Below are 25,760 nucleotides of genomic sequence, written 5' to 3'. Positions count from 1 at the left end.
TGATGGGGGCGTGTCAGAGGTGTGGCGAAGGCGGAACTGGGGCGTGGTTATCTGCCGAACAAAGATGGGCGCATTTCACCGATAATGGGAAAAAAGTATGCGTTTGTAGCTAGAATTTAGGACACTTTTCCTGGACCCTGTTTTTTCACGAATAAGGCCCCAAAAAGTGCCCTAAATGAACAGATGACCACTGGAGGGAATCGGGGATGACCTCCCCTGACTCCCCCAGTGGTCACTAACCCCCTCCCACCACAAAAAAATGATGTTTCACAACTTTTTATTTTCACCCTCAAATGTCATACCCAGCTCCCTGGCAGCAGTATGCAGCTCACTGGAGGAGTTGTTAGGGGGTGCAGTGGACTTCAGGCAGGTGGACCCAGGCCCATCCCCCCTACCTGTTACAATTGTGCTGCTTAATGCTTATTAGTTGTCCAACCCCCCCCCAAACCCACTGTACCCACTTGTAGGTGCCCCCCTTCACCCCTTAGGGCTATAGTAATGGTGTAGACTTGTGGGCAGTGGGTTTTGAGGGGGATTTGGGGGGCTCAACACACAAGGGAAGGGTGCTATGCACCTGGGAGCTCTTTTACCTGTTTTTTTGGTTTTGTAAAAGTGCCCCCTAGGGTGCCTGGTTGATGTCCTGGCATGTGAGGGGGACCAGTGCACTACGAATCCTGGCCCCTCCCACGAACAAATGCCTTGGATTTATTCGTTTTTGAGCTGGGCGCTTTCATTTTCCGTTATCGCTGAAAAACAAAAACGCCCAGCTCACAAATTGTCGAATAAAACATGGACGTCTATTTTTTCCGAAAATACGGTTCGGTCCGCCTCTTCACGGACCCGTTCTCGGAGATAAACGCCCATGGAGATAGACGTTTTCGTTCAATTATGCCCCTCTATGTAACCTTGTAAGTTTAAGGGCTTTGAAAATAAGCCTCTATGTTTACAAATTCGTGTTTTACTTTATCTTGAAGAAAGCAATGGCCGTTCTACAAGGGCTCATTTCAAGCAAAAGATCTTTCTGTTATAGGAAAGGATTTTTATTTTTTTTGCTGCAGAGGTTTTTCTTTACTTTAGTTTTTAATCTTAACAGTTGTAATTGTTCTAGGTGAGCCCTTGGACCACAGTTGGAAAATGCAGAGACCCAAGCTTGAGGGCAGGTGAGATACACCTGGGGAAACTGGGTTAAGAAATCAGAGAAAAACCCTAGGAGACAGACTTCACAGGAACTGAACCTGTGAGTGGCTCTCAAAAGAGCCCTTGGGGGCAGGTCTGACGGATCATGACCTGGAGTTGGAACTGGACACAGGAGCACGAGGCAGGGCTGAAATACAGGAGTGCAAGGCAGGGTTGGAGACAGAGAGAGTGCAAGGCAGGGTTGGAGACAGGAGCGTGAGGCAGGGCACCTTGTTCACTCACAAATATCCCCCCATTCTGCCTCATCTGAAGTCCTGCACAAATCTTCCCCCCAAGCAACCATATAGACTAATCTTTCCCCCACTCCCATGGCCATTTAAACAACCATATATTTTAGAGACTGTCCCTTTCTGGACAGTGAGACTCATCAGCTGTTCAAAGTGCTTTTCCCTTGGGCCAATTCCGGAAGAATAGCACAACTGAGTAAATAATGCCTCACTTGAAGTATGGGAAAAATCCCCTGGGGATAAATCATACTGAACTACTGAAAGCTTCGCACCCCCCCCCCCCCCTCCCCGGTTGTTTAATTTAATCCTTTAGTGTCCAATGTTCCCGTAATAAGCCATATGGGAACAGATTGATGGGCACATTGGACTCTAAAGGGTTGATGTGGATGTTGATGATGTGGAGGAGTGCATGGATGGGGCTTATAGAGATTTGACATTGAGAATTTGGTGTCAGACCAAGACCAGTCTCCTGAATAAGAGGAAATATTCTTGGTTTACGCCATCATCAACATTGATCCCCATGTTGGCCAGATCTGACTTGATTTCACGCAAGCATGACCTTAACTTGTAGCTTCGCAGAGGGGATCTCTGCTTTAAATTCTCCAAACCAGCTTTCCAAGTCAGCTTTAAACATCTTGGAAGCTTCTACCACATGCTCTAATCCCATCAGATCATAGAACAGTTCTCTCTCAAAATTCAGGTTACCATCCACCTGGGACAGATCAAGTGGACTGACAGGCCAGATGTTAGGTGATCCTAGGAGTCAATTTGCTGTCTTCAACTCTGTATTTTATGGAACAGATTCCAATGTCCAAGCTTTACTCCCAGGTGGCACTAAGCAATGAAGTGTTTGGCTCTTTTCAGAGAAGATTCAACCACCATGGAACGGTGAGAAAGTTGCTACTTCTCAAATCTGGGAGCCTCCTGGATTATGTACATAGAATTAAACTTCTTGTTAATAAGAGAGACAGACTTCTCCCACATTCTTATCTGAATCTCCTTCAGAATCCTGTCACAGCCTCTTTGGGTGGATTGAGGAATTGTAGAGCATCCAATGTTTATGCCTTTGGCTAAGCATCCAATGTTTATGCCTTTGGCTGCTCCTCCATCTCCATGACAAACTCTAACAAGAGCTCTTCTGGTGGTGATCTACTTCTGTCAATAGTAACAATACTGGGAAAACTTTTAAACAAAGTACAAACTCTTTAACCAAACCCCCACATACTCTCTGTTGTTCAATCAATACAATTTTACCTAAATATTTCAATTTCTTTAATATATAAATATGAACAAATATAGACAATACAAAACATACAACCCCAAAGTACCCTCAGTACTCCTAAAGATCACCCCCAACACGATGGATCAGAAATGGATAGTTTTTTGCCAGGGTCTTTTTTACAGTTGCCGACCCAGGGTCAGGAGGTAGGAAACGAGACCAAGTTAGAGACGAGCAAAGGCGGTCCGAAAGGGCGCAAGACGAAGAAATGAGTACGGTAATTAATCTATCCAAATATGTTCTTTCTCAAAGTCAGTTGGAAGTATTAAATAAGGAGTTGTCTTTTGTCCCTTATTCGGCATATGATGCGTTTGCCACTAGACAAGGGCTTTATAATTTTTTTTAGAGAGTTAAGGCTTCGTTTATTCTTTGGTGAGCCTCAGACCAATGAGGATGAGGGTAGGTTTTTGCCCCGTACAGGAATGAAATCTAGATGGCTCCCCCCGGGACCCCTCCATTATGGCATTTCAGAAGCTGGTTCTTAAAGAACTAGAAAGAATGGAGGTGATTAAGACGCCCCATAGATATAATCTCACGTTGGATCAATATTCGAGCATTCAACAGCTGGCCAATAATGAACAAATTGTGATAGTACGGGCCGATAAGGGGGGGTCCACGGTGGTCTTGGATAAACAAAAATATATAGAGGAAGGGTTGCGTCAACTCCAGCAGGTTGAGTTTTATGATTGTTTAAATTACGATCCTACTGAATATCTTAAAGATTTAATTGCTGGATATGTGGGGAGAGCTGTTACAGATGGAGTACTTTTGGTAAAGGAACAGTGGTTCCTCTGCCACCCCAACCCGAAAATTCCTTATATATATTTTATTCCGAAGGTACACAAGTCCATTGTGGACCCCCCGGGGCGGCCTATAGTGTGTACTAGGGATTCAGTGTTGGAACCCCTTTCTAAATTTGTTGACACGTTTCTTCAGCCCTTGGTCAGTAAAGCAGCTTCATATGTCCGCGACTCTACGGATTTCATACAATCCCTGGAACAACTTAGCTTTCTAGGGGTTATGATGGATGAGATTCTCTTGGTAGGTCTGGATGTAGTAGCCTTGTACACAAATTTGCCCCAGGATGGGGTTATTGAGGCAGCATGGTCTTTTCTGGAATTGTGTGGTATTCCTATGAATAAGAGATTGTTTTTACATCAATTCTTAGTCTGGGTGATCAGGTTTAATTACTTTCAATTTGAGAAGATCTTTTATGTTCAAAAGAGGGGTATAGCCATGGGGGCTACGGCTGCGCCCTCATTGGCTTGCCTCTATATGACGGACTTTGAGGAGAAATACATCTATACCTCTCCGTGGCACGATAATGTTGTGCTATGGCGTCGTTATATAGACGATGTTATATTGCTATGGAAGGGCTCCGAAGAAGATTTAGGAGAATTTATAGGCGCCTTAAATAGGGCGGACCCTTGTGTTAAGTTCACGGCACGTGTCTCTAGGGAGGCCATTGAATTTTAGGACATCAAAATCAGTAAAGCAGATTTAGGTAATCTGTCTACCTCTATTTATAGGAAAAGTACCGACAGGAACACCCTTTTACATTATTCAAGTTATCATCATGTTGCTTTGAGAAGGGGTGTTCCTGTCGGTCAATATCTCAGGTTGCGGAGGTTGTGTTCCTCTCTGGATGATTTTAAAAGGCAAGCACAAAGTATGACAGAGAGATTCGTTCAGCGAGGGTATCCTTTACCGGTGCTAAGATGTGCATATAAGCGAGCCCGGTATGCCCAGAGGGATTGGCTGTTGATCCCGAAACAGAAGTCAAGGGGTAGACCATTGGCCTGTGTTCTTCCTTTTTCCCATCGTGCCCCGGCCATTGGTTATGCGATTCATAAATTCTGGCATATCCTGAGTGTTCATCCTGTGTTTAAAGAACACCCTAAAATGGCTTATAGCCGTAAATCTAATTTAGGAGAACTTTTGAAACGACCCAGAGGGGCGAGGTATGGGGGGCATCACTGCCCATGTAATAATTGTGTATTTTGTAAGCATGCAATTCATACGGATGCCATAAGAGTTCCAGGGTCCAATAGATTTTTCTATCTTCGTTCACGAACTAATTGTAACAGTGAACGTATTGTTTATTGCATAGTGTGTCCGTGCAATAAATATTATATTGGGCATACCAGGAGAAAATTAAAGAATAGGTTAGCTGAGCATATAAGCAATGTTAGGATTTTAAGGAGTGATGCCCCCCTGGTTGCCCACTGGGTTGAATATAAGCACACAATTGAAGATATTAAATGTTTAGTGCTGGTGCAGGTTTCTTTATCGGATCGTGGAGGCAATGTGAGTGACCATCTGTTCAATATTGAACAGCGCTTCATTTTCCAATGGAGAACTGTGGCGCCTCTAGGGTTAAATCTTGAGGTAGAGTGGATATAAGATTCTGATGTACTTAGTGGGTGTGGCCTGGTTGGATATTTTAGGAACGCCAGTAGGGGTTGGAAAGTGAGCGTCGTCATTTCCTGACCATGTAGATTTGGGAAACAGCCCGCTGGGTAAGCTGCCAAATGTGTAATTATTATTAGTGGAGATAAAAAATGGGTTAAATGAGTTTATAAGGAGTTGTAGGAAAGTTTGTTGGGGTTATTTTAAGCGAATGCTACATACCTGTAGAAGGTATTCTCCGAGGACAGCAGGCTGATTGTTCTCACTGATGGGTGACGTCCACGGCAGCCCCTCCAATCGGAAACTTCACTAGCAAAGTCCTTTGCTAGCCCTCGCGCGCCCGCGCGCACCGCGCATGCGCGGCCGTCTTCCCGCCCGAAACCGGCTCGAGCCGGCCAGTCCAGTATGTAGCAAGACAATACACTTCAAGGGAAGACACAACTCCAAAGGGGAGGCGGGCGGGTTTGTGAGAACAATCAGCCTGCTGTCCTCGGAGAATACCTTCTACAGGTATGTAGCATTCGCTTTCTCCGAGGACAAGCAGGCTGCTTGTTCTCACTGATGGGGTATCCCTAGCCCCCAGGCTCACTCAAAACAACAACATTGGTCAATTGGGCCTCGCAACGGCGAGGACATAACTGAGATTGACCTAAAAAATTTACCAACTAACTGAGAGTGTAGCCTGGAACAGAACAAACAGGGCCCTCGGGGGGTGGAGTTGGATCCTAAAGCCCAAACAGGTTCTGAAGAACTGACTGCCCGAACCGACTGTCACGTCGGGTATCCTGCTGCAGGCAGTAATGAGATGTGAATGTGTGGACAGATGACCACGTCGCAGCTTTGCAAATTTCCTCCATGGTGGCTGACTTCAAGTGGGCTACCGACGCTGCCATGGCTCTAACATTATGAGCCGTGACATGACCCTCAAGAGCCAGCCCAGCCTGGGCGTAAGTGAAGGAAATGCAATCTGCTAGCCAATTGGATATGGTGCGTTTCCCTACAGCCACTCCCCTCTTGTTGGGATCAAAAGAAACAAACAATTGGGCGGACTGTCTGTGGGGCTGTGTCCGCTCCAGATAGAAGGCCAATGCTCTCTTGCAGTCCAATGTGTGCAGCTGACGTTCAGCAGGGCAGGAATGAGGACGGGGAAAGAATGTTGGCAAGACAATTGACTGGTTCAGATGGAACTCCGACACAACCTTTGGCAGAAACTTAGGGTGAGTGCGGAGGACTACTCTGTTGTGATGAAATTTGGTGTAAGGGGCCTGGGCTACCAGGGCCTGAAGCTCACTGACTCTACGAGCCGAGGTAACTGCCACCAAGAAAATGACCTTCCAGGTCAAGTACTTCGGATGGCAGGAATTCAGTGGCTCGAAAGGAGGTTTCATCAGCTGGGTGAGAACGACATTGAGATCCCATGACACTGTAGGAGGCTTGACAGGGGGCTTTGACAAAAGCAAACCTCTCATGAAGCGAACAACTAAAGGCTGTCCTGAGATCGGCTTACCTTCCACTTGGTAATGGTATGCACTGATTGCACTAAGGTGAACCCTTACGGAGTTGGTCTTCAGACCAGACTCAGACAAGTGGAGAAGGTATTCAAGCAGGGTCTGTGTAGGACAAGAGCGAGGATCTAGGGCCTTGCTGTCACACCAGACGGCAAACCTCCTCCAATGAAAGAAGTAACTTCTCTTAGTGGAGTCTTTCCTGGAAGCAAGCAAGATGCGGGAGACACCCTCTGGCAGACCCAAAGAGGCAAAGTCTACGCCCTCAACATCCAGGCCGTGAGAGCCAGGGACTGGAGGTTGGGATGCAGCAGAGCCCCTTCGTCCTGCGTGATGAGGGTCGGAAAACACTCCAATCTCCACGGTTCTTCGGAGGATAACTCCAGAAGAAGAGGGAACCAGATCTGACGCGGCCAAAAGGGAGCAATCAGAATCATGGTGCCTCGGTCTTGCTTGAGTTTCAACAAAGTCTTCCCCACCAGAGGAATGGGAGGATAAGCATACAGCAGACCTTCCCCCCAATCCAGGAGGAAGGCATCCGACGCCAGTCTGCCGTGGGCCTGAAGCCTGGAGCAGAACTGAGGGACCTTGTGGTTCACTTGAGATGCGAAGAGATCCACCAGGGGGGTGCCCCACGCCCGGAAGATCTGTCGCACCGCACGGGAATTGAGCGACCACTCGTGAGGTTGCATAATCCTGCTCAACCTGTCGGCCAGACTGTTGTTTACGCCTGCCAGATATGTGGCTTGGAGCACCATGCCTTGACGGCGAGCCCAGAGCCACATGCTGACGGCTTCCTGACACAGGGGGCGAGATCCGGTGCCCCCCTGCTTGTTGACATAGTACATGGCAACCTGATTGTCTGTCTGAATTTGGATAATTTGGTGGGACAGCCGATCTCTGAAAGCCTTCAGAGCGTTCCAGATCGCTCGCAACTCCAGAAGATTGATCTGTAGATCGCTTTCTTGGAGGGACCACCTTCCTTGGGTGTGAAGCCCATCGACATGAGCTCCCCATCCCAGGAGAGACGCATCCGTGGTCAGCACTTTTTGAGGCTGAGGAATTTGGAAGGGACGTCCCAGAGTCAAATTGGAGCAAATCGTCCACCAATACAGGGATTCGAGAAAACTCGTGGACAGGTGGATCACGTCCTCTAGACCCCCGGCGGCCTGATACCACTGGGAGGCTAGGGTCCATTGAGCAGATCTCATGTGAAGGCGGGCCATGGGAGTCACATGAACTGTGGAAGCCATGTGGCCCAGCAATCTCAACATCTGCCGAGCTGTGATCTGCTGGGACGCTCTCACCCGCGAGACGAGGGACAACAAGTTGTTGGCCCTCGCCTCTGGGAGATAGGCGCGAGCCGTCCGAGAATCCAGCAGGGCTCCGATGAATTCGAGTTTCTGCACTGGGAGAAGATGGGACTTTGGGTAATTTATCACAAACCCCAGTAGCTCCAGGAGGCGAATAGTCATCTGCATGGACTGCAGGGCTCCTGCCTCGGATGTGTTCTTCACCAGCCAATCGTCGAGATATGGGAACACGTGCACCCCCAGCCTGCGAAGCGCCGCTGCTACCACAGCTAGGCACTTTGTGAACACCCTGGGCGCAGAGGCGAGCCCAAAGGGTAGCACACAGTACTGGAAGTGGCGTGCGCCCAGCTGAAATCGCAGATACTGTCTGTGAGCTGGCAGTATCGGGATGTGTGTGTAGGCATCCTTCAAGTCCAGAGAGCATAGCCAATCGTTTTGCTGAATCATGGGGAGAAGGGTGCCCAGGGAAAGCATCCTGAACTTTTCTTTTACGAGATATTTGTTCAGGGCCCTTAGGTCTAGGATGGGACGCATCCCCCCTGTTTTCTTTTCCACAAGGAAGTACCTGGAATAGAACCCCAGCCCTTCTTGCCCGGATGGCACGGGCTCGACCGCATTGGCGCTGAGAAGGGCGGAGAGTTCCTCTGCAAGTACCTGCTTGTGCTGGAAGCTGTAGGACTGAGCTCCCGGTGGACAATTTGGAGGTTGAGAGGCCAAATTGAGGGTGTATCCTTGCCGGACTATTTGGAGAACCCACTGATCGGAGGTTATAAGAGGCCACCTTTGGTGAAAAGCTTTCAACCTCCCTCCGACAGGCAGGTCGCCCGGCACTGACACTTGGATGTCGGCTATGCTCTGCTGGAGCCAGTCAAAAGCTCGCCCCTTGCTTTTGCTGGGGAGCCGCGGGGCCTTGCTGATTCGCACGCTGCTGACGAGAGCGAGCGCGCTGGGGCTTAGCCTGGGCCGCAGGCTGTCGGGAAGGAGGATTGTACCTACGCTTGCCAGAAGTCGGGGAGCTTCCTGGGGAGGTGGCCGCGGTCGGTACCGCACGCGTACCGACGTCGGGGACCTCAACCTGGGCGATGGGCCAGCCGGCGCCACGCTCGACGGTACCGGTGGCGCAAGCACCGCCGGTACCGGAGGGGTAGGGCGCAACAGCTCTCCCAGAATCTCTGGGAGAACGGCCCGGAGGCCTCGTTTAGAGCGGCTGCAGAGAAAGGCTGAGAGGTCGATGCAGGCGTCGACGTCAGTACCTGTTCCGGGCGTGGAGGCTGTTCCGGGCTGTCCAGAGCGGAGCGCATCGACACCTCCTGAACAGAGGGTGAGCGGTCCTCTCGGTGCCGTGCCTGCTGGGTGCCGAATCCCTCGGCGACCCAGAGCTCTCGGTGCCGACACGGGGAGGAGACCGGTCGATGCTTCTTCGATTTCTTCCGAAGCATGTCACCGGAGCTCCCCGGCACCGACGAGGAGGACGTCGAATCCACCCGTCGCTTCTCGGGGCCGAGACTGAAGAAGGTCGATCTCGGGGGGGCTGTACCGCAGGAGCCCTCAGGGGAGGCGGAGACCCACCCGAGGGCTCACCGCCACCAGCAGGGGAATGGACAGCCCTCACCTGCACTCCACCCGATGCACCACCGTCGACGACATCAGCAGACGAGGTCCTGTACCACCGACGTCGATGCAGCTATCCGATGTCTCGGCGCCGATGCAGAGGCCCGATGCCTCGATGCACTCGATGCAGGGGCGGCCGAGGAAGATGGTCTGGACGCTGACGACGTCGATGCACTCGAAGATCCCGGTGCCGATGCCGACGAAGAGCCCGAGAACAACACGTTCCACTGGGCTAGTCTCGTACCTGAGTCGCCTTGAAGCAGGGAACACAGACTGCAGTTCTGAGGGCGGTGCTCGGCCCCAGACACTGAAGACACGACGAGTGTCGATCAGTGAGCGAGATAACCCGGGCGCAGGGGTGCACTCTTGAAGCCGCTGGAGGCTTCGATGTCATGGGCGGAAAAATCACGCCGGCGAAATCAAAAGCCGAAATGGCGAAATTTGAAGCACCAAATTTAGAGGGAGAAAAAATCTCGACCGAGGCCGAAAAAAGGCCTACCCCGACGACGAAAGAAAACTTACGGGGCAAAAAAGCTGGAAGTACGGGGAGGATTTACACGAAACCCGGGGGGGGTTTCCGGAGCACTTCCCGACTAGGACAAAGCTTTCCCGAAGGAAAAAAACACGTTCAAACAAATTGGACGCGCGAGGTCGACTTTCCGGGGCTCGACACGGCGAAAACACGACCGTACCGAGTGCGGACAAAAGAAGACTGGCCGGCTCGAGCCGGTTTCGGGCGGGAAGACGGCCGACGCATGCGCGGTGCGCGGGCGCGCGAGGGCTAGCAAAGGACTTGCTAGTGAAGTTTCCGATTGGAGGGCTGCCGTGGACGTCACCCATCAGTGAGAACAAGCAGCCTGCTTGTCCTATAGGAATGTTAATGTGTGTCTTTTTAGGTTGTCGGTTGTGGTTCTCCTGAGGAAGCCAAGAGTGAAATGCGGTCTCGCATTGAGAACCGAGCAGTGAGGAATATGTTCTGATTAAGGACGCGCTGAAGGTGCTCTCAGTAGCCGGATCCTTTAATCACTGACGTTCTCATCACACGGTGGACTATATATATGGATGTTTAAAATATGAAGCTCCTTAACAGCATGGAGTGTTGCCAGCTCTTGAAGTTTGACTGAGCAGGTCTTTTGACTGACTGACGCAGCACCATACTGGCTATTCAGCTACGGCTTTTATGCTGAATATTTAAAAGGACAGTCATCAAGGACATTCAGTTGAGCCTGTTGGCTTTGGATTTTGGAATAATGCAGCAGAGAAGAAGTGACTATGTAATCTGTATTTACTTGTATTTAGTTGGGTGATTTAATAACAGCTGGGATACGGATTATGTATGTGGTGTGAGTGACCGGAATTGGTTGGGGGTGATCTTTTAGGAGTACTGAGGTACTTTGGGGTTGTATGTTTTGTAGTTGTTATATTTGTTTCATATTTATATATTAAAGAAATTGAAATATTAGGTAAATTTGTATTGATTGAACAACAGAGAGTACGTGGAGGTTTGGTGATCTACTTCTCACATGAGGCGTGGAGGAATTTGAAAGCAGATCTGAGGACCCCTCTTCCAAGCAGACCTCAGGAACGTTCTGAATAAAAATATCCAGAAGAGATGTCTAAGTCCCCTCCTGTCTTCATCTACTGACCACAGGGTCAGATCTTGGCTGGGGGCATTGGGACACTGAGGATTTCCAATGCATCGGTGAAGCTTCCTCTTCTGATACACAGGAAATCGACACTGATGCAGCTGATATTGACTCCGAGCCATTTGAGGCTTCAGGATTGAGGTGTCTCCTTCAGGAACATAAGACTAAGGATTGGTTGGACCACTTCTGGTCTCAACATTAATGACATTTCATGTTTGATATATTACAAGAATCTAAGCGGTTTGCAAAATAACAAACAGGAGAAACATGAAGGCCATGGGATAAAATATACTATTACAGAGGGAAAGGGATCATTGAGCAACCAAGAAGAATGGGAGAATAAGAAGAATACATCAAGGGTCATGACACGACATGCAGTGCTGCAAGAGAAGGCAGGCCTCTCTAAGAGGACTGGAAGTGTACGGCATTATCTCTGGAGAAAAGACTGAGTGAAGAAATAGGCTTTAAGCGAAACCTTGAATTTTTTAAAGGAGGCTTTAATTCTAATGTATAGGCAGAGATTATTCAAAAGTGAAGGAGGAAATACCCTGAAACAACAGTGGTTGGTACGTTCAGGTCAATCTGAAAATTAAATCTAACTAAAAATTCTTGATCAGACTGTACCATTTCTGGTCATACCTAGAGAACTTCTTTGATGCAGCACTTGGCTGACTCACTGTTAGGAAATCACTACACAGCAGGAGGTGGGTTGGGCTCTGAATAGAGAGACACAGACCACTTTGTAGCATTCATGTGCTGCACCTAAACACAAATAACTGCTTGTAGCAGCATTCCATGTGCTGGACCTGCACCAAATACTGCTAAGTGAATTCTGATTATTTATTCTAACTTCTCAACTTTTGTGGCTATAGGTTTAGATACCTGATGTTCTCTTTAATGCTTATTGCTTAATTAATTTGTCCTGTGAACCCTCTTTCATTTCCTGACTAGCTCTGATAGAAGATAGGCTTTTCAAACTGCATTGTGGTTATAAAATTGTATTTTACATCGATGAAACTACTATAATTATTGGGAATTGTAACATACATAACATAGTAGATGACGGCAGAAAAAGACCTGCCGGTCCATCCAGTCTGCCCAACAAGCTAAATTCATATGTGCTACTTTTTATTTGTACCTGCCCTCTTCAGGGCACAGACCGTATAAGTCTGGCCAGCACTATCCCAGCCTCCCAAACCACCAGCCCCGCCTCCCACCACCAGCTCTGAAATATTCAGATTATTTACAAAAGGAAGTTATATTCTAGGGGAATTTGAAAGTTAAATCACTGAAAATTCTTTGATCAGACTGTACCATTTTCTGGTCATACTACTTTCTTTGATACAGCTCTGGCCTGACCTCACTCACTGGGACTTACAGTCCCACCCACCCAGGGTTTTCTACTCATTTAAAGACAAGCCAAAACTCATTAACTTACTCCTCAGATCATACACAGGCAATCTTGCAGACTGTTAAACCCCAACATAGTACACCGTTCATACCCATTTCACCAATCAGGATGACTTTTATTCTCTGTAATATTGTAGTGCTTTTAGTTTCAAGGCCATCATCTGGAGACTTAAGGCTTGCCCTATCTGTCTTCAGCTAGTTTAAAAACAGGAGCTCAGTAAAGTAAAGCAGGAATTGGATCACTTAAAGCAGCTTCTAGGACTGCAACAGAATCATTACTGCACGAATCATACCAACTTCTCACCACTGCCTCAAAGAATAAAACCACCTAGAAGAGATGGTTCACGGTAGGCTCAGGCAGACTTCGTTATGTGACACAGAAGCATCCACCCTCACAAGTGTTGCCCCTACAGAATTCTTTTGCTCATTTACAGGCACTGTGATATTTCTGAATATAGAACTGACGTGGAAGAAAAACCAATGAAGGTGGAACAAAAAGATATGAAGGACCCAAGATAAAGACACCCCCAAATCACTATGTTGAAAGACATAACCAGGAAATGTAGATGGAAAGCGATGGCCACAAATGCTCGCAGTTCTAAGCAATAAAGTTCATGACCTTCAAGCCCTGATGTTGGAGGCAGACTTAGACGTTGTTGCAATCATGGAGACACGCCTCAATTGTTCCCATGAATGGGATGCAACATACCAGGCTATAATCTATTTAGGAAGGATAGAGAGGGTTGTAAAGGTGGAGGAGTAGCTCTATATGTGAGAAATGATATTGCAGCGACTGAAATGACAGGAGCCTGGGGAAAGGAAGAAGCGATATGGATCACTTAAAAAGGATGATACAACCTCTGTCCACGTGGGTGTTGTCTACAGACCTCCGACACAATTGGAGGAATTAGATAAAGATCTGATCGCAGATATTCAAAAGCTGGGAAAGAGAGAAAGGTGCTGTTGCTAGGAGATTTCATCTGCTGGATGTAGATTGGAAGGTTCCATCTGCGGAAATCGGAAAGAAATAGAGAGATCGTGGATGCTTTCCAAAGAGCTCTGCTCAGACAATGGTGACGGAACCCACGAGGGAGGGAGCGACGCTGGATCTGTTGCTCACAAATGTTGATATTGTGTCAAATGTCCGAGTGGGTGCCCACCTGGGCAGCAGTGACCATCAAACAGTTTGGTTTGATATGACAGCTGAAGTGGAGGGCGGCCACTCAAAACTCAAAGTCCTAGATTTCAAGCATGCTGACTTTAGTAAAATTGGGGAATACCTGAGGAAGGAGCTGAAGGGCTGGGAGGACATACGAGAAGTGGAAGGACAGTGGTCCAGGCTGAAAGAAGCTATAAATAGGGCCACAAACCTTTATGCAAGGACAGTAATTAAAAGCAAGAGAAAAAGGAAACCAATATGGTTCTCCAAGCAAGTGGTTGAGAAAATAAAGGCTAAAGAGTTGGCATTCCTGAAATACAGAAAAACTCAAGAAGAGGAACATGGAGAGGAATACAGAATGAAACTGAAAGAAGCCAAGAGAGAGATATGTCTGGTGAAAGCGCAAGTGGAAGAACAAATGGCTAGAATTGTAAGGAGGGGTGACAAAAATTTCTTCAGGTACATTGGTGAAAGGAGAATGACTAAAAAGGGAATTGTGAGACTGAAAGATGCTGCAAACTGCTATGTAGATAATGATCAAGAAAAAGCAAATTTGCTAAATAGTGTTAATATGTGTCCCAACTTGAGACCTATCCACTGGAATAGTGGTGGGCCAAGTTACATAGCTTAAACAGCTGAAAAGCACTGACTAGGCCTGATAATCAGCTGATGGCCTTATAGCAGAGAGCCTGCAAGAGCAGTACTGCTTGGTGAGTCTTATTGAAACCTGGTACAACTTTCAAATTGAGTGTAACACTTAAGATGTAGAAAATAATGACACAAATGGTAAAAAGCTTGGTTCTTAAAATGGAGTTTGTCTTTATAAAATGGCTCCCAGTATCACAAGATACAAAGACACAGATCTCTCTCAATATTAGGAAAGAGGTTTTAAAAGTGTTGAAATTGGCACTATGAAGAAATATTTGAGAGGAGGGGCAGGTGGGCACCTGACCTGCGGTTAAGTATGAAGAAAGATTAGAAAAAAAGTCTCTCTCCAATTGACTTGTATGGGGAAGAAATACTAAATAAGAAATGCAGAGCTGAGCCAAAATCGGATTCTTTCCCCACCGAAATCTCTGAAGGCGAAGCTCTGGCTGGTTGAACCCAGAATCTGTCTGATGTTTGTACCAAATTGAAGTCCTGACTTGGGTGAGAATAAAAGACTATTTCTTTCACTAAACTGTTCCAGTCTCTGTTTCAATCTATTCTCTCTCCTCCCCCTGTTTCACAGAATACTACACACACACACAAGTAGTAAGATTCTTTCTCACTCACATAGATTTCATGTGGGAACATAAATGGCCAAAGATTCACTTAGATCCAGATAGACAGAAAGCTGTGGTCATGGGAATTAGATTTCAACTGCGCCTTCTGTCACCCCCCCTGCGCCTCCATGACCGGAGGCGCTCCTTAGAACCCCGTGACATAACACCATGGAATGGGGTGTCACTGGAATTCAGGGAGGGGGTGATTAACAAGATCTTAGAAGAACAAACCCTCTGTACACCTCCGTGGGGAAGGGTCCTGCGGGGGTCTAGAGAGGGGTAAATAAAAACAATAGATACTTTTGTTCTGTTTTCACAGAAGAAAATCCTGGAGAAGGACTGCGATGGACTGGCAAAAGTACATTTGAGAATGGAGTGGATATAGCACTATTCATGGAAGAGAGTGTTATGAACAACTTGAAAATCTAAAGGTGGACAAAGCCGTGGGACCGGACACGATCCACCCCAGGATATTGAGGGAGCTCAGAGAGGTTCTAGCGGGTCCTCTTAAAGATTTGTTTAATAAATCCTTGGAGATGGGAGAGGTTCTGTGGGATTGGAGAACGGCGGATGTGGTCCCTCTTCACAAAAGTGGTGATAGGGAAGAAGCTGGAAACTACAGGCCGGTAAGCCTCACTTTGGTTATTGAAAAAGTAATGGAAGCGATGCTGAAGGAAAGGATAGTGAATTTCCTGGAAGACAATAAGTTGCAAGATCCCAGACAACATGGTTTTACCAAAGGGAAATCGTGCCAAACGAATCTCATTGAATTCTTTGACTAGGTTACCGGAGAATTAAATCATGGACGTGTTATAGATGTAATCTACTTAGATTTCAGCAAAGCTTTTGACAAGGTTCCCCACAGGAGGTTCTTAAATAAACTGGACAGGCTGAAGATAGGACCTGAAGTGGTGAACTGGATTTGGAGCTGGTTGACAGACAGACGCCAGAGGGTGGTGGTTAATGGAATTCGCTCGGATGAGGGAAAGGTGAGTAGTGGAGTGCCTCAGGGATCAGTGCTGGGGCTGATTCTGTTCAATATATTTGTGAGTGACATTGCCGAAGGGTTAGAAGGTAAAGTTTGCCTTTTTGCGGATGATACTAAGATTTGTAACAGAGTGGACACCCGGGAGGGAGTGGAAAACATGAAAAAGGATCTGCAAAAGCTAGAAGAATGGTCTAAGGTTTGGCAATTAAAATTCAATGCGAAGAAATGCAAAGTGATGCACTTAGGGAGTAGAAATCCACGAGAGACATATGTGTTAGGCGGTGAGAGTCTGACATGTACGGATGGGGAGAGGGATCTTGGGGTGATAGTATCGGAGGACCTGAAGGCGACGAAACAGTGTGACAAGGCGGTGGCCATAGCTAGAATGTTGCTAGGCTGTATAGAGAGAGGAGTGACCAGCAGAAGAAAGGAGGTTTTAATGCCCCTGTATAAGACGTTGGTGAGGCCCCACCTGGAGTACTGTGTTCAGTTTTGGAGGCCGTATCTTGCTAAGGATGTAAAAAGAATTGAAGCAGTGCAAAGAAAAGCTACAAGAATGGTATGGGACATATGAGGAGAGATTTGCTGACCTGAACATATACACCCTGGAGGAAAGGAGAAACAGAGGTGATATGATACAGACGTTCAAATATTTGAAAGGTATCAATCCGCAAATGAACCTTTTCCGTAGATGGGAAGGCGGTAGAACTAGAGGACATGAAATGAGATTGAAGGGGGGCAGACTCAAGAAAAATGTCTGGAAGTATTTTTTCACGGAGTGAGTGGTGGATACTTGGAATGCCCTCCCGCGGGAGGTGGTGGAGATGAAAACAGTAACGGAATTCAAAAATGCGTGGGATAAACATAAAGGAATCCTGTTCAGAAGGAATGGATCCTCAGAAGCTTAGCAGAGATTGGGTGGCAGAGCTGTTGGAGGGAGGCGGGGCTAGTGTTGGGCAGACTTCTACGGTCTGTGCCCTGATAATGGAAGCTACAAATCAAAGTCAGGTATACACATAAAGTAGCACACATGAGTTTATCTTGTTGGGCAGACTGGATGGACCGTACAGGTCCTTCTCTGCTGTCATCTACTATGTTACTATGTAGATTCTGCTGAGACAAGTGAGGAGTTCCCTGTAGATAGTAAAGAATCAACAAACTGGACAGAAACAGAAGTAGACCTATGCAAAAGTCCTGATGGGTGACAGTAAGGATCTCAGAAAGAATTCTGTAGGCCACAGGGAGAACCTCTCACACATAGAGTGATCGGACAATAAAAAAAAAAAGGATGACATGATTATATTTCTCTATACTAAAGAATTACTTAATAGCAGTATTTTGCACTAACTGAAGTCTTCTTAACTGAGCAACCTGTTAACTCTGATACAGGGAGTTACAGTAGTCCACATGGGATATGTTAATATGTGGCCTAGCTTCAGACCTACCACTGGAATAGTGGTGGGCTAAGCTACATAGCCTAAAGCAACTGAAAGAGTATTGACTAGGCCAAGTAACAAGCTAATAATGTCATATTTGAGAATCTGCAAAAAGCAGGTCTGAACAATGAGTCTTAACACAACCAGGTACAACTTTTTAATTGAATATAGCACCTATAATAAAAGAATAATGGGTTAAAGGAATAAAACGAGGTTCACAGATCATGAGATGTTATGAAATTTATTACAAAAGAAAGATGTGAAACTGATAAAGATATTTTGGTAAATGAGAAAAACAAAATGTTCCAAAAACATGTTGACTTTAACGGATATGGGGTAATCTCTTGAAATAGCTAGAACGGAAAGACAGATGGTACAGATGCGCATGTGGCCGGATACGAAAGTATGATCTCAGAAATTGAGAAATATTAGAAAAAAAAAGGTACCTCACAATAGACTTCTATTGGGATTTGTGGCTATAAAAGAGATAAGATTTTGAGAGAAAGTTGGAGTTCTCCCCAACACTTGCTCAGACGGCAGGGCCCTGTGCGACTGAAACCAGAGACTGTCTGATGTCTGTACTTAATTGAACAACTTGGTAAGATTAAAGTCTTCTTTCTGAAATCTATCTCTGTCTTTATTTTCGAGTATTCTTCATCTTTCATTGATACTACAAACTAAGCCACACACATAACTAACACTCTATGTCTATCTAAATTACTGTGACATTCTAATAGAATACATGCCACTACATAGATTCACTTAGATCCCGATAGACAGAAGGCCATGGTCATGGATATTATCCTAGACTTATGCCTTCTGGTATTTAAACAACACAGATATCACTGGGATGGAATATCAAAAGGATTTAGGCAGGCGGTCCAACACATAGTGGAAGCGCAGACCCTTTGTCCCTGGAGAAGGGTATTCCTGGGGCGCAATGAGGGCCTTTCAAATTTACAGATATTACCAGGGCAAGGAGAAAGAAATGAAGTGAAAGGAACTCGAAAAAAGATCAGAGTAGATTTGTCTTAAGACAAAATAACATTTAGGGCCAAATGCACATAGCTTACTGTGCTTGCAATATTTGCTTTAGACTGGTTGGAGCCGGTCTAAAGCAAACGTTATTTAGCGTCTAATGCATAATGGTCTGCATGGTTTTTAACCATTTGCAGTGGCTGCCAGCGATAATCCAATGCAAATGTATTACAATGAGCTCATTAGTATTAAATGAGTGTTCCATGCGATGTACAGAAAGGAGCAACTACCTTTAAAATGCAAAATTTTCTGGCAGGTCTGGAGCTCTCATTGTGTGACGGTAATTTCTGGGATGAGCACTCTGCTTGCAGAACAGCTTAAGGACCAGAAACAAGCAGACAGCCAATCAGCTGGGGTAAAGCCCCTATGATGTCAGCTTTGGGGGGGGGGGGGGGGGCTTTCAGCAAGGAGGAGATTCCCAAGCAGAATCATCAGGGGCAGCAAGAGGGAAGGCAAGTAAGCAGCAGGAGGAAGGTGAAGCCAGTATCAGAGCAATGCAGGGGAAAGGAGACAGGGGAACAGTGGAGCCAGCAAGTACTGCAGAGGAAAGAACAGTACAGCAGCGGGATTCCTGGCCATGCACAGAGCATGGGCACTTATTGAGAGACTGTTCTGTGCATATGCTAGGTACTTTCCCTACCGAGCTGCTTGCTGAATTTACGTGAATCTTATTTGCATGCGATTTTCTTTGAGCATCACTTGCTATTTCAAAATAGGTAACTTCTACCGTGGATATAAACACACACACAGTTTTTAACAGGGACTTTTAAGCATTGGCCCCTTAGAGAAAATGTTGGATATCTGGGCCTGAAAAGTGAGCCCTTGATCAAAAACAACCCTCAAAATCTTCACATAATCTCTGAAGGGAATTTGTATTCCCTTTATACTAGGTAAGGTGAAATCAAGGATGGACAACTGAAAAGATAATGGCATCTGATTTGGTCATGTTTAGCTTCAATTCGTTCTTGTATAACTAATCAGCATCAAGGTTGTAGGATACAGTAGCCATAGAATGCGACAAATGTACATTAAGGTGAGAGAGTATCTAAATATCATCAGCATAGATAAAGAATGTAAAGCAAAGAGACTGGATCAACAAGGCAAGAAGTACAAGAAAATATTGAAGAGGACTTAACTCAAGATGGAACCCTAATGAACACCAGAGATTAAGGACATGGGTGAGGGGATTTCTGAGATCAATAAACAAGAAACGTCCTACTGGTAAGACAGGAACGGAACCAAGAAAGAGCAGTACCAGAGACATGAAAGTCAGCTACTATTAAAAGAAGTATGGAGTGGTTAACTAGATAAAGCTGTAGCATTGCGTTGAGTGAAGAAGTGCTCCATTCTCTCCTCAAACTTATTCGTGGGCTACTCCTCAAAGGCCGCCAGTTACAAAAGTGTGAGCATCACAGTAGGAGTGGCCAAGTCCTCAAGTCAATTAGGACGTTTTGGAAATAGGGTTCCAGATCCATGGAGGCTGTCACACCCTCTCCAATGCCATGGAGGATGAGCGGTCCTCTTGTTGAGGGGTGCTTAGAGAACACCTGTGAGCTTGGTGCATTGGTGATGTATTGCGATAAGAGGCAATGTAAAGACAACCCATCCTATGCCTGACGACTAGCATTTCACTCCCAAGGCAATGATGAAGACAAGGATGTATCCTTCTTCTTCTTCTGGCAGACATCAGATAATGACATTCTGACGGCCTCTAATGATGCTTGATGTTGAGGGTGATTGAGACATTCTGAATACTGATGCACCCTCAGTGTCCAGTGAAGCTCTGGGGCCCAAGGAGACCAATGATTCCAATGTCAACGCTGACGGCTGCTATATCTTCCAACTTTGATAAATTACCCCGTCAAAAGCTTCTTGAGCTGTCTTTCATAGTCACAAAGACCTCTCTTAGACATCTGAGAACACAGTATATAAGAGGGACAATGGTTGAGTCTTAGGCATTGCAGGCACCAACTACTGTGGTCTTGCTGTACCAGGAACACCTATTGAAGCCGCGGGGTATCTTCTTTTTGGAAATATCATCTGGAAACAACTTGATATTGAAAAAGAATCTGGAAAGTAAACACTTGCTTTACCACTTTTTTAATGTATATATGCTGTGCCTTTGTCTTCTGCCACCATTGAGGAGTTTGTTTGCACACTAGACTTTCCACTGGACTAATCAGTTCCTCTTCTTTTTTGGGGACACACTTGGTCCATCCTACTCTAAAGATTTGCACCATCACATAGTATCACCTCTCTATGAGGATTTTTACTATTCTGCTTGTCCTCGGAGAAATATGTGCACCTAAAAAGGACTGTCCTGTGCAATTCTCATATATAGGCGATAATTCAAATTTGTACTTTATGCCTTTACAAAATAGCCATGAAATAGTTTTTTTTTTTAAACATTTGCCCTATTATGAAATTAGGATTAGGATTATATCTGCAGCAACTCTGACTTCTCTAAGGGGGTCTTTTTACTAAGCCATGGTAGCATTTTTAGTTTTTGGAAGAAATCAGCTGGCGGTAAATGCTGAGACGCCCAAAGGAATATAATAGGCATCTCGGCATTTACTGCCAGCTGATTTGTACCGTGAGTTAAAAACGCTATCGTGGCTTAGTAAAAAAACCCCTAAAATAGCTCTTTTTGGGAAGGCTTAGCAGGACTTACCTAGTTCCTTTCTTTGTCACCTCACTCTCATATTCTTCCTGCAATTGTTCCAGTTTCCCTGGAATATATTCTTTACAAATTCGGATGGCATCACTCCACATTCCAGCTTCCTGCATTTCCCCAAAAATTAAAACCTCAGTTAAAATATTAGAGCTTTTTTGTTAGTTCTCTTTAGATGCTAGTCTAAGCTTGTACGTAAGATTTTCATGACCATATATCAGGATACAAAAAAATTCATCTAGTTAATCCAGTCTAGAAACCAAACCCAGCAGATCACTTAATTTAGAATCGCATACTAGCCTTTTCCTTTCCTTCACACTCCACCATATTTGTTCTTCCTTTTCCCAGTGCATTTCCTCCCCCATCAACCATCTCATGACTATTCGATCTCTACCTTGTGTTCAAGGAAGTTTCAAATGCAAGAGCTCACATTATTACTAGCATACATTTGCTCTATTTTAGACAGCATTTAATTAAAAGTAAAAATACAGCTTCTTTTTTTTTTTTGCATATGACATTTGGAACTGACTTAACTGAGACATCAATGCCTGTCACATAACACTTCTGCGCTACCCTCATCATCCACTAGGGTTTAAATGAATGTTTCTTAAACTTCTCCTACAATTTTAGGATTGCCAGAATCGATATATATTAGATTTGCAATCAAATCAAGAAGGATTGGATGGAAAGTCAATACAGTTAAATATCGCTGGCTATCTGCAGGTCAAGATAGAATGCTCTTGCTCCACCTAGGCACTATCTAGCTAGTGCTAGGGTAGCCTGTGAGAATATTCAGGGACACTATCCATATAGTGCCACTGAAAATTCATGGACAGAAAGCTTTTATGTTTAGTGGCCACAGCTAAATGCATAGACCTTTTTGAATGTTGGGCTGACTATTAACATGTGAAACCACTGTTTCATCAGAAAGCCAAACTGCTGACCCCTCCCCCTCCTTTCCTCACACCTTATAGTATTTGACAGCAAGCTCTGGTCTTTGAGCTCGGAGCAGGAAAGCCTCAGACTTCTGAAACTCTTTTTGATCAAATGCGAAGCGGGCTTGACCAACCAGGACATCAGCAACACTGTCAGGATCATGAGCCTCAGAAACACGTTGAGCTGCATCCCAGTCTTGGTTATGAACATACCTGTCACAGTCCAAAGAGAAAAACAAATAAAAATAGATGAGATAAAGGAAAGAGAGAGGAAAAAGAAATGGACAGGCAAATAGTGAGGGAAAGAAGGTTCATCGATCAACGTGGCTAGGAAGTAAGTGGTCTAGTTTTTTGGTGAAAAACAGTAAGGGATGTAGTTATCAATGTGAGTATTGCTAAGACGTGTTATTTTACCACAGGTCCCATTTTATGCAATTAGATCTAGTTACTAATAACTGGGATTAACAGTAAAATAGCATGTGTTAATGGTAGCCCACATTGATAACTATGCTCCTAAGGCACCTGAGAAACTTTCTTGACCCAGGAATATTTTTGATACCGTTATTGTATACATAGGACTATGACATGGGGAGGATAATTTTCAGCCATTCCACTCACTATGCAGACCTGCAGATAATTGGTATCTGGTGGCTAGCAAGCAGATTTTTGAAAAGAAACACTCCACAGAGTTTTCCTTTCAAAAACTACCATCCAGCTAGCATTATAGGGAGTTTTATTCCCTGTAGGTTCTGTGTGAGCACAAGTATGTAGGAAAAGAAAAAGGAGGCAAATTTGGAGATCTCAAAATGAAATTTCCACCTGTTCTTCAAATTGCTTCATTCAGCCCCAATGAAGCAAATTTTTCCTGCTAAAGACTGAAGCAATTTTCAAAAGGAAATTTTCTGAGAGAAATGCCCATTTACCAACAGAAATTCGTTTGATAACTGCTCTCAAGACGGTGGAGGACAAAATAAATATGCTGGTGTAAGGAGAATGAACAAGACTAATTTGGCTTTATAAAAAGAGAGGCAAAACAGAGGTACTCAAAATTGGCAACAGAAACACCAAGAAAACTGACCAAAAGGGTAGATGGTTTGATCAAATGTAACCTGTAGCTATCAACATGCATGAGCTTTGTTGATCATAGGACTCTGCTGGAAATTTGTTGAAAAGCTTGGCATGTATGCTGTTGTGCCTGCTATTCTTCATTTTCAAAGTAATTAAAAAAAACAATGTATTTGAAAGACAGGATAAGAAATGATATGCCAAAGAGACATTTAACATCATCACAAGGGAATATCTTGGAGATCCTAATAGGGGGTGAGTTCTGAAAAGTAGTGTGGAAAGCAGGAGCTTTAGTGTCTATAGACCTAAAAATTGGAATATATTGCTGATGAATTTGAGGGGAATGCAAAACTTGTTAATATTTTGTAAGAAGAGTTGAAGACTTTCCTATTCCTTTGACCTATACGGGTTGAAAATATGGATAGAGTACACAATTATATGTTGTACTGTATTTTCTTTATTTATATTCTCTCTTACTTGTTTTTACTGTAACATAACATAGTCTATGATGGCAGATAAAGACCTGTAAGGGCCATCCAGTCTGCCCAACAAGATAAATTCATTATACATGGTATGTGATACTTTATGTATATATACCCGAGTTTGTTTTGCTCTTGCCATTTTCAGGACACAGACTATGTTTTATTATTGATTGTAAATCATTTTGAATGAATTTTTCACTAAAATGGTATATAAAGTTTTATAATCAAATAAAAATAAAATAAATACTAACTGGTCCAAATGGAGTAGAAATCTCTCTCAACTGAGAAGTTGAGTAGGATATGGAGGAGCAACCTACTGATTACAGCAACAGCCTGAGAACCAAGAAAGCCAGAGTTCAAATTCTGCTGATCCTACTTACGTTTATATTTCTTAACTTGATAACCCACCTTTCATTAGTAACATTGAGGCAATTGTATGTATTATTATGTCTGCCTCACCCGTTTGGGCAGCAGAAGCCAAGGGCTCTCTCTACTATCCTGGAAAGAACTGCATATCCCCTCTAGATACTTAATCACCCTAACCTGGTATCTGCTCATGACAGGGTTACACAGTCAAGGCAGTATAAGCCTATGTAATTAGAAAGGAACCCAGTATTTAGTAGATAAAGAAATATAGTTTATTAACATTGAGATCTTACCCAAAGACAGTACAAGCAGTTCAGGCATTCACATGGTAGTACAGCACTTCATATACACAATGAACAGTAAATGTAAAAGGAAAACAATTGTAACTAAAAATGCACTAACAGACAGAAAATAAGAGGAAAAGAGTAAAACATGTCAAAGGAGTTAAAACATAGGTTAAAGCCAATTGGTAATAAAGGACAACACATTAAAACCCCAAAATTTCTTTGCACAGCTACTTGAGCCCAAAATGTCAAAGAAATGGATCAAAAGAGCAAACCCAGTCTAATACTTGGGGCATAAAGCAGCATCAGCAATACTCTGTAAATGCCTGCATAAAAAGTAAAGTTTTTAGGTCCTTTTGAACTTTGAATATGAGGGCTTCAACCAAAGTCAAGGTGCAAAGTCACATCTGGGTGAACTCTTAAAGGATTAAGAATGGACTGGAGAGAGGACCAGAGGAAACAAATCTTCTACTACAATAAAACTCACCCTCAACGTTCTGAAGACAACGTTCTGAAGTCACTCAGTCACTCCCTGAAGGGTTCATGGATTCATGGTGGTGAAGCCACAACACTGACCATGTCTCTGCCCCGCCCTCACATGACGGACCAATCAGAAAAAACACCCTCAACATTCTGAAACACAAAGGACCATCACAACACCGTTCCCAGGCAACACTAGGCAACATAAGACGGACCAATCAGAGGAAACTACTTGACAATAAGGGAGGAGCATTCCCCAGCAGAATTGCTCATTATCTGTGCAGCACGGAGAGCACAGAACCACCGCTGGAAAAAACAAAACAAAAAAAAGACAGCACATCAACAACCTGCACACACACTGCACCCTCACACACTCACACACACACACACACAAAATAACTCTGTGACACATACACACAAACACAAAAAAAAGCCACATGCTAGCGCCCATTTCATTGGTTTCGGAAATGGGCCTTTTTTACTAGTATGACAATAAGGAACAAGGACAGTAACAAAGTAACTAGGGAGCTCTGTGTGATGGCAAAGAAGTAGAATCCTGAACTTAAGTCTGAAAGCTATGGTTACACTATGTTGTTCAGAAAGAAAAGGAGAAATAATATCAGACTTATGGTTTTGGTAGCTGATCTTAACTATTGCATATTACAGTCATTTCAAGGTCATGTTCCTAAAGCCATTATGGAATATATACAGTAACCCTATATGATATAGAATGAATACATGAAGAACTGTCAAGATCTTTCTTCTCCAATGGGGTTCCGATAGAGTATATTTTTCTCAGGGAAAAAGAAATATGTCTTGACAACTATGAAGATGTGCAGCTCAAAACTGGACCTTCGGAAAGTCACTTCACTTTTTTTTTTGCCTCTAGTACCAAAATCTGAGGGCAAGATTTAGTGAAAGACACTACTGCAATAATCCATGTTATTTACTACAGGTTGCATTTTATGCATTGAGACCTATTTATGTTAATGGC

The 25,760-nt window shown here is 44.7% G+C and overlaps 1 protein-coding gene across 1 annotated transcript in view; it reads right to left on the bottom strand.

The window, feature by feature from the left end:
• Window positions 1-25,760, bottom strand: part of IFT172 (intraflagellar transport 172) — a 335,758-nt gene that overhangs the window by 111,870 nt on the left and 198,128 nt on the right. Inside the window, exons 33-34 of the mRNA XM_030198582.1 lie at window positions 22,122-22,302; window positions 21,155-21,264 (exon numbers count right to left, since the gene is read on the bottom strand). Of these exons, the coding sequence (XP_030054442.1) occupies window positions 21,155-21,264; window positions 22,122-22,302 (291 nt within the window). The remainder of the gene's footprint in view (window positions 1-21,154; window positions 21,265-22,121; window positions 22,303-25,760) is intronic.

The sequence above is a fragment of the Microcaecilia unicolor genome, chromosome 3 (assembly GCF_901765095.1).
Source record: "Microcaecilia unicolor chromosome 3, aMicUni1.1, whole genome shotgun sequence".
Taxonomy (NCBI): Eukaryota; Metazoa; Chordata; class Amphibia; order Gymnophiona; family Siphonopidae; genus Microcaecilia; species Microcaecilia unicolor.
The sequence above is the reverse complement of the archived record's forward strand: the minus strand, read 5'-3'. Positions and strand labels throughout refer to the sequence as shown.